The sequence below is a fragment of the Oryzias melastigma genome, linkage group LG13 (assembly GCF_002922805.2).
Source record: "Oryzias melastigma strain HK-1 linkage group LG13, ASM292280v2, whole genome shotgun sequence".
NCBI lineage: Eukaryota > Metazoa > Chordata > Actinopteri > Beloniformes > Adrianichthyidae > Oryzias > Oryzias melastigma.
This window is the reverse complement of record NC_050524.1, coordinates 6,781,924-6,796,063: the sequence shown is the minus strand read 5'-3', so window position 1 is coordinate 6,796,063 and position 14,140 is coordinate 6,781,924. Positions and strand designations below refer to the sequence as shown.

Genomic DNA, 14,140 nt, shown 5'->3' with positions numbered 1-14,140 from the left:
ACCTTCAGCACTAAATCACCTGCAGTATAATATAAAAAAGTCTTTTTTCCATCGTGAAGTCTCTTGAAGGGACCAAACTCAGCCACTTCTGGGACACATTTTCAGATGAATGTTGCATTATGGGTGAGGAGGATAACTACATATTATGTCTGAATTTACTCACCATTTCCCATTAAAGACTTCATAGTGTGGGACTATAAGTGTCCTAGATTTGAACACAAATTTGACACATTCTCACGACTTTTCTTCGCTAAATATGATGTCGACCATTTGTCGAAGAAAGAACCTAATAAATATTAAAATTTACAAAGACAATGTATGAATTCACTGTGTTTTAAAGATCAAACATTGGATAATTTAAAAAAAAGATTATTGTCTTTAAATAAATTCTTCAAACACAATGCATTTTGGTCTGTATTGACCAGTCTAATGAGCATCAAAGCACACTGGTTTTTGCAGAGACTTCTGGGAAATTACCTGGGCAGTGGATTTTTTGGATTGTAAATATGAAAAAAAAAAAAAGCAAATGGCCTATATAGTGCACCAAGTAGTGAGTCAATGTGGACACATCCTCTAAAGCTAGACCCGAGAAAGTAAAACATTTGCATTTTAGGATTTGATGCAATACTGATGTACAATTATTTTTTTTAATGTAAATTGACTCTAAGGTTGAGATTTCTTTCTTTTTTTTGACAGCTGCAGGTTCCCAAAAAACGTTTTTATTGCATTGAATCACAGGATTTCCTTGCAAAATAAATAAAATATACTAAAATTCCAATTGCAAAAATTAAACTATAGTACATACATGCAGTTTTTTGTAAATATTCTTGCTATATCGCAGGTTAGCTATTGCAGTTTTTGCATTTTATCTTCTTTTTTTTTTTTTTTTTTAACACCGCACAATGTTCTGCTTCCTTATTGGCCGCTGGCCATGTCCATAAATCTCTTCTCTGCTGCGTTTCCTGTACAGAATGCTTTCAGTTTGCAACACTTTCATAAACCTTCAATTGCGATCGGATCTTTGGTGTCATTCTATCTACTTTGTGGATTTCAACTATCGAAGGTTTTATTTAGAACATAACCCTCGTGATAAACGAGGCAACATTGTACTGTGAAAAAATCCATTTGAGTCGAGTGTTGAGGTCTAAAGTCGGTCACCTTGTTGCAGTTCTCAACAAGTATTTCAACCACGATGTTCTGGAACTTGATGTTCATCATGGCCGCCACGGTCTCCTCCTGCGATCTCATCAGAGTGGGCCCAAAGATGACGCCCAGGTTTGACACAGTCATTAGGTTGGACTCGTTTTGTGTAGAAACTCTGCAAGGATAAAAAATAAAAACTGTGGCTCAAAACAGGAACCCCAACAGCCTCCATGCAAGACATTTCAACCAAAAAGCCACGACTGAAAAATGTTGGAATGTGCAAAGTAATTAGTTTTAGCACTTAGACCGCAGTGCCTCAGATTCATGAGAGCATCACATACGTGACAAGGTGTTTTATTAATAACTCCAGCATTTCCCTGTTCCTCTCCGGCAGCTTGTGAACCAAAGCGTGGACGGCACACACCCTGTAGTTCTGGTCATCAGACTCTGACAAAAAAGAAAATGAATAATTAGAGTCGGTGGATTAAAATGAAGAAATGCTAATTACAGACTTTCATTTGAACCCATCTAATGAGTGTAACAAAAGAGAAAGAGGATTGTCCTATTTCTTTATACTGTAAATCCCATCTTATTACTTACATAAAATACATCTAAAGAGATGATGTAGATGTGTGCAGATTAATCAAACCAATTTCACATCTCATTTTGATACGCTTTGAGTGATAGCGCTCCCAGCATGAAGGCTTTTTCGGAGACAGAAACTGTTTAATTGGCTCAGTCTTTAGCTTTTTAGGCTCTCCTCCTATCAGGATCTGGTTTTAGCACCCACAGGGAACCTCACAGCTGGATGTAAATTCACATAAACGCCTCAGAGCGTTTTCATGCTAATGCCACGCCTCAAATGCTATTTCTCTGAATGAAAAATTCCTAGCTGTTACAGACGTGACGAGCGAAAACAAAAACGTGCTTCTGTGGTGCAGCTTTCATAACTTACTGACGGCCAAGATGAAATCTTTATGGAGCTTGAAAGTCATCAGAGGCTCAGAGAGACACCTGATGACAAAAGAGAAGTTGTAATTTACTGCTATTTGGTGACGCCGTCCTCTTTCAGTCAGCGGTGGCGCTGAATGACTGACTAGCAGCGGGGGGTGCTTCAGGGAAGCATTATGGAGGCGATGATGACTCCTGACAGTGAAGGACATGCAGCTGCTGGGGGGGCGAGCTGACCTGAGGTAATTCTTCAAACCGCTGGTGATGGTTTTGTTGTCCCACATCTCTGGATCCAGGTCCATATCCACTGGTGCTTTTGATGCTGTCAGAAACAAATCGTATGGAGTTCAAATCACTGCAGCAAATAAGCTAAAAACTGAACAAATTACACAATTTTGTTCTAAAAATACTGAGTATTCAGAGTGGTGGTTCCCAAGCCCCAGGTTGTGGACCATTCCGCAGACAAAAAAGATAAAACAACCCATAAGACAACTTTTACACTTTGTTTATTTTCTGATTCTGAAAGAAGTTTTATTTGAAAACCTATTGGATTCTGTCCACCACATCCGCCTTACTCGTAAATAATCCACTAAAGCAGCTGCTCCAGCCACTAAATTAAAACCCCCAAGTTAACAAAAATAAACAAATGTCGCTGGAAAGTTTCTTTGGAGAGAAAAAAAGCCAGTAAGGAATGGAGAAATGAAATATGGATTTATTGCGATTGTTGCTGTTCCCACATCACAATTTGAATTATATGAAGCCACTGATTCTCCAATGTCACATGGTGATATTAAAGCTGCAAAACATGATGGATTTATGTTTAAAATTATATTTATAAAATACAACTTTTATGATGACTGTTTCATTCACCCGCCCATTTCAGTAATGGGGTTATTAGACTGAACATTTTCTAGTCTGCGGTTTTCTGATTCAACGTGACTTTAATTAAGAAATACTCAAACACAGTTTTAATTGTAAATTATTTTACTCTATTATGAGAATAATGCTACAAGAACATTTTATAAACACAAAAAGACAATTTTCTTTGGACTGGGTCTTTAAGAAAAAAATCTACATCACATTTTAATGGGTACTACAAAGTCTATGTTTAAACCGGCTGGAAATATTTTACAAAGAATGAAAATTCAATGTGTAAAAAATACATTCATGAATTCAGCAAAGCTAAATTAGATGATATGATAAAAAATGTTAGCACAGAAAATACTCAAATACACAATTAATCAAGATTTACTCAAAAAATAAAAACAAAATGTGATTAATATTTTTGCCCTGAAAGATAATCTGAGCGGGAACTGTGTTGTAATGTTGAATTTTACAAATCAGAAGCCAAATCTAAAAATGATCAACTTTGTTTAATCAAATCTTTTTTCATTTGTAAAATATCTACAGGTCTTTTTAAACTACATCTCATTTAAAAGCAGTCCGTGGCCTAAAAAACATTGGGGCCCACTAATTTAAACTAACTAATCTAGAGTTGAGTGATTTCTGGAAGTCAATCAGAATTTATTTTCAGGTTTAATAAAAAAAGAAAGAATGATGGCTGGTGCACCAGCACGCCACAGAGAGGAGCTCTTCCCTCACTTTGAGAGGTCACATTGCAGTTGCAGAAGCAACAGATTCACAGTAATAGAAGCTGCTGTTTGTTTATTTGAGCTCCCATAGCCACAGAATGACAAAAACCCCATTAATAAAATAGAGTGTTGCACTTACAGAAAAATGTGTTCATCAGCTTCTGTACTTTGGAGTTGACCCCTCCGATTCTGTACAGACCCATTGTGTTTATGCCTGTGTGGTGACAAGAAAGTGAAGGGGAAACAATAAAAAAACATGGGAATTTATGTGATCATCTATGTGTTTGTCAGTTGCAATCTGTGTTTAAAACCGTGCCGCACATGAAAGCAGAGCGACTCCAAAGGCCTTACCTCTTTTCTCCACCAGGCTAATGCATTTCCTCACGAAGTTGAAACCGGCCTCATTAAGATAAGCTGTAATACAACACAAGAACAGGGCTGCCATGTCAGTGACCGGCCGGGTTAACTGCGTATGGTGTGGGAATAATCAGCTCTCCCTTATGCCTGTGCTCAAACTAATAAGATTAATAAGATGCAACCCCTGTGCTGGAAGGCTCTGCGATGTCAGCCGAGTGGGCGCATGTCAAATAATTGTGTTAATGAGCAGCGATTGCTGGAGTTAATGATGCTGCCTATTTGTTGGATACATTTGTAACTTACTGGAAAGGCTGCATGTGTGTCTGTTAAAGGCGGCAGGGATTGAAAAACAATTTAAAGACACTTACTCTCCTCCTTCTTGCTTAATATAGCTGGTAGGTTGTAAATCTGGAAAGAAAGGGGTTAGGGAAAAAAATATCGTTACCGCTTTGCTTCAAACTTTAGGATAACACCCTCATTTTTCCAACCTTCTAATATTAGCTCTGATGATGTCATTTGGTTGTTTTAAATCCACCAACAGAGGGTGCTAGTGGCAAATGTATTAGCTCCAGTGCAATTTCCTTCAATGAGAATTCAACCACTAATACAAAAAATACATATATATCACAGACGTCCTTACCGGCTCCTTGCCGTCCATGGCCTCGAGCCATAATCTTCTGTTGGACTCTGATAGCGCCTGTAGTGTCATGACGCCGTGCCTGGAAGGATTGAAGACAGAAGCTGCCCTCAGTTGAATCCCATTGTCCTGGGACACCAGGAAGGAGCGAGCTTACACTGTCTGGCGCAACTACTAGAAGGGGCTCGACTTGTGTCCTCGCTCCTCTCACATCCCACTCTCAGTTAAAAGCTCCAGGTGATTAATATTAGAGTGAATCATCTTTCACGCCCAACATGCATATACCTTCACGACCTGTCACCTTTAAAGCTTGAATCTGATCTGAGCCTCATCTACACCTTCTATAGAAATGCAGCGACAAACCACACTGTGATCAAAATGCTAAAAATATTTTACTTTGCTCATTAGTGACAGTTAGTGCTAAGATGGTGCATTTGCTACCATTCAACTCAAGCCTTAGTCACATCTACCCATACAGGGATTGACTCTTATGGGTTTTGTGGGTTTTGGGGTGGTCCATGCTCGTGAAGGACGCATACCGTATTTTTTGGACTATAAATTGGCCAGGAGTACGACTTATAGCGACGTATTTGTTATTTTCCCAACAACCGGTTGTCTTTTTAGCCGTATTTTCCACTAACAGGGCACTGTATGTTTGTGTATCAGTATTTGCTGCTGTCTGCTGACAGAAACGCAGAAGAAGTTCCATTCAAAACAAACATGGCTGAGAATCTAAACACTTTTTTTTCTTATTTGCATCAAGACATTATTATATTTTTATTTTATGTTGAACTTTTCTCTTAAAAATGCGATTTATACCTCAGAGCGATATATGTTTTTTTTCTTTTTCACTATGCATTTTGTGGCTCCTGAGACTTATACTCCGGATTGACTTATAGTCCGGAAAATACGGTAATTAGGGGCACGCAGGTGTGTCTCACAGCCCTTGAGGCTCGTATGGCCACCTTAAGGGACGGCATGAACATAAAAAGTAAAATTGTTGTATGTGTGGTAAGTGTATTGTTAAGTATTTGTAAAGATAATTGCGAGTTACACGCACTTATGACGTACATGGTGACTTTTTGCAACACTCCAGTTGTTAGTAAGGTGTGCGCCCTGGCTACTTATTGCCGTTTTTCTTTCCCAGCTCTATTCCGATTTATGAAAGACTTGGTGCAAATCCGAATTCTTCTCCCTACCCTACATTTAGCCCTCCAATCGGAGAGTTATGGAAAAATAGTGTCTTCAAGTTTGGATGTTACTCCCACTCGATAATATCATCAATAGTCGCCAGTCAGCTACGTTAGCGTGGAGCTACTAGTTCTCTGAAATACATAAAATCGGTTTAATAGCTTTGGAAAGTCATGCTAAATCAAAAGTCATTACTTTGATTTAAATGTAAACTTTTGTCCTTAAGAACAGAACCATGTAAAGAAATGTCTTTCTCCTGAGGAACATCCATGTGGCAGAGGGCTCTGCTTCCAAATGCTGCGAGGGTTAGCCCTTAAAAAAACTATTTCGGGCATCCTACCCCTCTAAATGCCCCTACAATTGGAGGGGTAGAGAGAAGCCGAAAGAGAAGGGGAAGAATTTGGATGCAGCCTTGGTGTCATATAATTGCGGTTGGCACTTCCATGAATTAAAGAGACAAAGGGACAACATCAAAGCTCAACTGGTTTAACTTTCAATGCGTGTTTTGTACGTAGAGCCCCAAAACTGTCATAGAAACTTGCCTAGTTTTGAATACGGAAGCCTCAAACGTGCATTTATGCATAAACTTATCATTAGAAGTGGGCGCTTGAACGTGTGTTGCTCATATCATGAATGTAGCTTTAGGGCAGTTCTGGCTAAGTTGCATACAATTATGAGTACCGGTGGCGCTTTCGTACAACAGTCTTATGTCAAACTTCAATACTTAGTAGGGTTGCGAGTACTGGCTGCTAGCTGACCGTGAGTGAATGCGTCTTACACTCCAAAAAGTGAAATCTAAGCGAGATGCACTATCTTAAAACAAGAATTTACATGTTTATTTTTTTTTGTAGTAAGATAATTCTTCTCAGTAGATATTATGTCAGATAATTTCCCATGTTTTAAGAGTTTTGGTACTTAATTATTAAGGCTTGTTACTAAGATTTTATTTTACTATGAGTAAAAACACACTTGAAACTAGAATCTCAATAGTTACAACAGTAACATTATCTTGTTACATTGGTATGGCCAAGATCAATGCAGGAGTTTTGCCACAATTCGAGAATTTCAAAAAAATTATAATGCACAGTGAGAAAATTACTTTTGTTTTTGGCATATTTGGCTGGTTTGAAGAAACAGATCCTCAGTGGATAGATGTCAAGAAAACCTTACTACTAAAATAATAATTAAAGAATAATTTTGAACATTTTGAGAAAATTAATCTTAGAAATTATATTTATATGAGTGAAAATGAGCTTGATATTAGTAAAATATACTATTTTAAGATATTTGTGGTTCCTATGAGGTTAGATATTTTTACTTGTTTTGAAAAGTCTTGACAAGCCAAATTTTCTTGTTCCATTGGCAGATAGTATCTCTTATTTTAAGCAGTATTTACCTTTATTCTTGTTTTGTAAAGCTGGCATTTTGTACATGAGATGTGCACAGGCCACAGAGACAAGAGAGGTAATGAACATGTTTACTCTATGCAAGAATTTTTTTAATTTGTAACAATCAGGCTACACCCAAGGAGCTAGCACTTACCACATGAACAGCAGTAATGGGAAGACAAATCTATACGACATGCCTGTTTGTAACCGATATTACCGATTGCATGTTGTAGAGGTGTTCGCTACGACCTGTCGGTCGCAGCATGCCCATAGAGAAAAGTCTGCATGAACATTTTTTCTGTATGGGCTCACCTAATAGCCTGCGACCTTGCTATTTCCTGCAGGCCACCTGCGTGCCCAGTATAGGTTATCCCATTTTTCACCCCAGACAGCCCGTATCCACTCATAAGGGCAGTTGTGACTTAGGCTTAAGAAACGCTGCCTCTTCATAAATGTTTGGCTGGTATACAAGCCTGCACCCTAATTTACCATCTCTGAAGGAAATATTTGGTTCACTTGATAACTTTATTTAGAATTTTTTTTTGACCCACATAAAAAGGTGCTTAGAGTACCTGTATACTTATTGGCTTTCTCCAAATCTAAGATAGCAGTTGGATCTGCATAATCCGACCAGAGCTTTGGTAATTTGAGTGAACGAGTCCCAAAGAAAGTGAGACGGTCAGCTCAATTATGGCTGGGCTTTAGGTGGAACGGCATGCTCGTATCATAATAAGGATAAATGGAAGGGCTCGAAGCTGACTGGAGCTTGGCCCACATTGTCCTTGCGGCTGGAACATGCTCCTCAGGGGGCAACACAGTTTATGATAAATGAGTTGGCCTGCAAATAAAGAGCAGATACTGTCCATGCTCAGCAGCAAAGATTCTACAAGGATGAGCAATACGAGCATGCTGCAGTGGAACATTAACATACATCACCATGATGAGCTCATATCAAGCCTTGTTAACACATGGCGCAGTCAGCTCAGCTCATGAAAGATTTCTCAGCATGGTTAAGTCTCTGATTCTGCTTTTCCAGGGTGTTTAAGGAATACAGATGAGTCAAATAAACACAAAAAAGTGGCCAAAAAGATCAACTCTGTCTTCAGTGCATATTAACCAAGCTTAGTTTGATTTTGTGAAGGGTTAGGACAGTCACAATTAGGCTGGTGATTGGGTGGATGATGTCGTTAGCAGCCTGCGTGCAGCACATGCAACTACCCCGAAGGTGCAGCACTCATCAGTTCACATACCGGACTTTACAGAAAAACTGAAGCGGCCTGAAAAGAGTTCCACGATAGATGTCATTTCTACAATGACACGGGACACACAGAGGAGAGGAACTGGATTCAAAAATGGAGAAAAAAATATTGACGTTGCACAGACAAACAAGCTTTGTAAGGAGAGAGAACATGAGGAACATGCAGGACACAAACAGAGATGCAGACTTCTAACGCCGGCCTGTTGAATCTCTGAAGATGTTAATCCATCCTGAACCGCTTCTGCACGTTCACATGTTGGTGCATCAGTTGAGGTCAAAATACACTAATTGCATGTGAAAAAACATTTTTCATGCAGCTGATCAACATCTAAAAGTTAGTTTTCATTAGAAACATCGTGTTTACTCTTTGCTTAGTATTCAAATCGTTTAATCATCCGTAGAAATATAGGAAAAAATTGAAAACATATTTTTTCTCAAAGGCAGAGCACATAGTAACTAAAAATAATACAATATACGGATTAACATTGAATATAAAAATGATTTAAGCCCCTCTGATTGTTTTGGAAAAAGTTTCACAGACCTTTCCGCCACCTCAATGTCAAAGCAGAAACGTTTGTCGATCGAGTCGGTTTTTCGGCGAATGCAGGACTTGAGCTTGAACATCTCAGGTTGATTCAGGACAAGGCCATTCTGAAAGCAGAACAGGATAAAATCAAATTCAAAACACCATTTAGTCATCACACACAAAGGAAAGCAGCAGAAAACATGTATAAAAGCTGAGTTTAAATACAAGTAAAGTCAGATAAAAAAAGTATTTTCTCTCCTGTTAATTTATTATATTAGATAAAAAAATAAAAAAATCGACATTAATTTATTTATATTTTGTTAATTTAAAAAAATGAAGCAATAGAAAATAATTGCTACCCCCTGAACTTACTGAACTTAGGAGGGAATTCGTATTTGAGTGAGTATTTTGTGTAACTGTGTGCACTTGCAATTGTGTATTCACGTGTACAAAATTACAAAACACACAAAAAATATATTTTACACATGCACAACGTTAAATTACAACAGCTTGAAAATAACTTTAAATCTTTACAATAGTATGCACCAATCGCCTGATACACACACAAAATACGTCTCCGATATTTGTGTAAGTGATGCGATTATGCTGCAAGAATGCTGGGTAATCAGAGTTTTCTCATTAGCCGCTTTGAACTTAGATTGTGAATCTATTCACAAGTGTTATCTATTAAAAACTTGACATGTTCTCCACTTTCTGAAACAAATACACCCTGATAATAAATACAAAAGGTCTAAATATGAAATCATCTTACACATTTTTAAACAAATCTTATCACATTTTGGACTAATGACCAAATCTGCAGCATTTTTAACAAAGCTAATGATCTATGAACTAGAGCAGGTCAGAGGTCACCTAAACCTATCTAAAGTTCATGTATCATGTACATATTTTTAAGATGTTTGAATCTTTAAATCTATGTAAATGCAAATGTAATTTAATACAAAAATAACAACAGAATAAAATTGAATTTTAGATGCAGCTCACAAGTGAGTTGTGCTATTTTTGGAAGAGACCTGTGGGCACCTTGTGTAGTTTAGAACAGAATGGATAAATTAATTTATGAGAAAAGCAATAGCGGGATCTCAGGAGCAGTACATAATTACATTCATAAATACACATTTAGATCCACACAACAGGCCCAACCTTATGCAAATTGATCTTAAGATAAAAGGATGACTATATCTTTTACTTAAAGGGAACATACTGTGAAAAATTAACTTTTTTGACATTTTAAGTGTTTTATAATGTTAGATCCTCACAAAAAAACAACCAAAGCGGTATTTTGGTCCATTCCCTTATTTCCTCTAAAACCCTGTGCTCTGAGGACCAGCCCCTTCAAATCTACAAAAACGACTGTCCTCACATTGTGACATCACAAAGTGGTGAACAGCCCCTTCCAGGAGGAGTCTGCACTGCCAGGCCCGCCCCAAGCTGTGATCGGCAAAATGCTTTTATTTTATAAGCACAATATGCACATCCATCTTGGATGCGGTTTGATTTTGTGCTGATGTCAACTGTAGGATGACGTCATGAAATGATGCGGCGGCGCCTCAGAGATCAAGTCGTCTTGCTTCTGAGCTCCCAAAAATAACTTATATTTCATAAATAATTGCTTTATTTTGGCTAGAAATGACATAATCATAATTAAAATACCACTGGAAAGGCTTTTACAATGGATCAAAGGATGATTGGAGTGGGACTTCATGAGTTTTTTCATATCTATCTAACCATGTCCTGTGTTCTTGTAAATCCCAGAGTTTCTATTACTTGTCATTTTGTCGATTTTTCTTATCGTTGGTGGTTTTCTGTCTGGCTTAAGCTAACAAGTGTATTGTTTTCCTTGCCAGTTCAGTGACTTTGACAGCTTCCGTTCTTCCCCTTGAGGCGGGAGCCATACATTTTTACAAGCAGTTTCTTTGCTTCACCCACACAGATTACACCTGCCCCACTCGCTTTCCTTTTCTTCTTTTTGAATCATAAATTCAAGCAACACGGCTCCAGTTAACTACCTGTTTCCCAGCAGACTTGTTTTCCGTGTTGCTCATGGTGAAGGTCTTGCTGCCTTTCTCGTAAGTGCAGTAGTGACGAGTCCAAGTGCATCCCAGAGGGCCTGCGACAGAAGAGATAGCAGTAGGGCCAAAAACAGTTTTGCTCTGAATCACAGGCTTTCTTGAAAGTCTCCTGAAAAATCAATGTGCAATTAAATTATGATGAATCAAAAGTTGTTTGTTGCTGCTGATAAAAATCTGCTATTTGTGGTAACACCCTCGTGCGCACACACACATTTGAGAGCACATCAAAGTGAATCCGTAAACAGGATAAATTATGAGCTCTGTGTGAGAGGATCCGTTCTGCTGAGGCCTGAGAGAGCTCCGACATGTTTATGGTGATGGATGTAAGAGCATGCACTTATCACTGAAAGGCGAGGGGGGGGCTATTTAAGGAGGACTCACGTTTCTCCTGCACATACAGGAAGCCCTCCATCGTCCACTGGCCTGGAGGTTTGTAGTCCTGGTCTGCAGACCTTATCCTCTCCATCAGCTTCTCTACTTCCTGCTTGGTGCTCACAAAGTTGTTGCGTGTCTGAGCAAAAAAAATGCAGGAAGAACTGTTGTGGTGCCATTTTGTATCTTAAAGTGCTGCTACTGACACACCGGGCATGTTCAAGAATACATTAAAGGGATTCTTTAACACATATGGTGTTCACACAGGTATATATCAGTCGGAAGAGGTTTGGCGCAAAATGTCAAAGGGGTGAAAATCTTGCTAATTTTATATTTCACAGCTCTATTCCGTTTTATATAATTCTGGTCAGGCACAGACTGCAATTATTCATTTCCCCTCAATAATTGTTTTTCAAATGATTGACACTTCTGTGTTTTGAAAAAGGCCTCAGAGTACGTGACGTACAGTCACACTATACACTTTGCATAGACTTTTCATTGAAAGTGGTCGCTCAAACACGCATTTATAAGCCTGGTATGAAAAAGGCTACTGTGACAGTAGCTGGGTTTCCATCATACATATGCAAAATTGAGATTCTAGGAATGTCAAAATAACACAACTTTGCAATTACACTGTTTCCATTTAATCATTATTATGCATATAAACACAAACCAACTCACACTATAAGTCATTCAAAATCATGCCCACAGATGTGAACAATACTTTGATTTATTTGGGGATGCACAGCACTAGCGCTCATCATCTATCAAAGGAGACGTCTGCATCTTCTTCAGGCCACGGAGCGGCGAGCTACGTGGGAGTGGTTACGGATTAAGAGATTTTGTGAAATCATGGTTGGTGATTATTCTGCATGACACTCATCAACATTTGATGAGCTGTGTGATGCTGTGGCGCCCGCCAAGCGTGGTAGCCAGGTATTGGTCACGTGAACCATTTAATTGAAAAAAAGGTGTTTTGTGAAATATGTCAAAAACCACCTCCTCCAAGATTATTTATCAATAAATGCGAGCGTTTTCAAAATTGTTTCCATTAGGGGAATTTATTATCACAAATCCAATTTGACCAATTTCATAGTGAATGGAAACGCAGCTACAGATTGAATCAGTTTCATCTTCTGGAGTGCTAGTCGAAGAACACTAAAGGAGGAGTTGGAGATTGAACATTTTTAGATAAATTGCATTGACATTTAGGGTGAGACAGAAATCTGGACCCTCAATCTGAAAGCTCAGAGATTAAAAATGGGAGCAGGCAGGCATGGCAGCAGCAGTTTTACTCCTAAGACATTTTTTGTGTGCGTTAATTTCATTAAACAGCCCACAGGAACTGCTTGCAACACTACACTTAAAATATGAAACCGCTGTGAGGCCACGGTTATCCAATAGTGAACACTTTGCTTGTTTTATCTGGGGACGATAAGATAAGAGTCAGATTGTGTGATGATCGCACAGCACCCTGGAGGTGACGAGACTTACGTTCTGCAGGTTGAACTGGAGCTGCTGTTTGTACGGCTCAAACTCCTCAGCCAGCTCATATCCTTCATGGTAGAACGTAAACAGACCCTGAAGAAAGGCCAGGAGCTGAAATGAGAACACAATTCAGAGCTTATTTGATCATAAATGCTTTCTGTGGAGACATCTAAACACATAAGGAGTTCTTAAAAAGTCTACTTAAAAAAAAACAAACTAAGAACTTTTATTTGACTGTTATTATCCTGTAAGGATAAACTGTAAATGGTGTAAAATCATCTTCATGCCTTCAAAAGGACTGATAAGCTGTCAAATGTGCAGCAGAATATCTCTTTTCCTTTAACATGGGTTCAATTTCCACACAAAGGCGATAGTAGAACCAAAATAAAACTTTCAGAAAAGTTCCAGCTCTTTGAAGCCGGCCGATATTGATCTTCTTTTCTGCAGAACAAACAAACACCCTTGACTGCGGTAGAAATAAAAGCACTAGTCTTGTTTTGTGTCTGAAGGGAAAATAAAATGATCACGGAGGATCTCAGAAACACAGACCGGCTCTCCGTCAAATCCTTCCACACCACCACCGATTTCACTTGTTGGCTCAGGCTTCAGATATCAAATGTGCTTGGATGAAGCTCCTTATCTAGTCCCAGTTCACTCTTTTGTTTTTGCTTTTTTTCTGCTTTACTTGCAGTCCGAGGATTTGGATTTCACAGTGAAGTTGTTTTTGCTGTTTCTATTTTTTTAAGAATCACTCCAATGAAAATCATATTTTTTACCTTTTCTTGTGACATTTTTCTGATGATGGAGCATTTGTTTTAAGAAAAGTTCAAAGCAGCTTTTGTGAATATTTTAAATCATTGAGTAGGAGCAAATATGAGAATGTATTTGTGATGTAGAAAACATCACTGCTCCGAAACGAAGGGAAAGGGGGTGGGGTTGCTCCTTGCCAATGGTCCTGCCAACATATTTTCAAGCACCGTATTATTTGTAGTATTAGTTTTGCATAGTTTGGCAAGGAGTTGCAATACATATGAACTTAAATTAAATAAATAACAACCAGTAGGGGGCGCAGTAGGTGTGCGTATCAGTATTTGCTCCTGACAGGAACGCAGAAGAAGCGCCGCTCAGTCTTATGCCGGAGTTG

The 14,140-nt window shown here is 38.6% G+C and overlaps 1 protein-coding gene across 4 annotated transcripts in view; it reads right to left on the bottom strand.

Moving 5' to 3' along the window:
- LOC112149074 (rho GTPase-activating protein 42) overlaps positions 1–14,140 on the bottom strand; it is a 110,993-nt gene that overhangs the window by 7,541 nt on the left and 89,312 nt on the right. For 2 of the 4 annotated variants that reach the window (XM_024276527.2, XM_024276526.2), the window contains exons 7-19: positions 13,003–13,107; positions 11,518–11,647; positions 11,074–11,174; positions 9,059–9,168; positions 8,510–8,566; positions 4,684–4,762; positions 4,412–4,451; positions 4,038–4,100; positions 3,826–3,900; positions 2,332–2,416; positions 2,099–2,157; positions 1,485–1,590; positions 1,159–1,318 (exon numbers count right to left, since the gene is read on the bottom strand). In XM_024276527.2, coding sequence (XP_024132295.1) covers positions 1,159–1,318; positions 1,485–1,590; positions 2,099–2,157; positions 2,332–2,416; positions 3,826–3,900; positions 4,038–4,100; positions 4,412–4,451; positions 4,684–4,762; positions 8,510–8,566; positions 9,059–9,168; positions 11,074–11,174; positions 11,518–11,647; positions 13,003–13,107 — 1,170 coding nt within the window. The remainder of the gene's footprint in view (positions 1–1,158; positions 1,319–1,484; positions 1,591–2,098; positions 2,158–2,331; positions 2,417–3,825; positions 3,901–4,037; positions 4,101–4,411; positions 4,452–4,683; positions 4,763–8,509; positions 8,567–9,058; positions 9,169–11,073; positions 11,175–11,517; positions 11,648–13,002; positions 13,108–14,140) is intronic. The other 2 variants (XM_024276528.2, XM_024276529.2) reach the window with 1 other exon arrangement.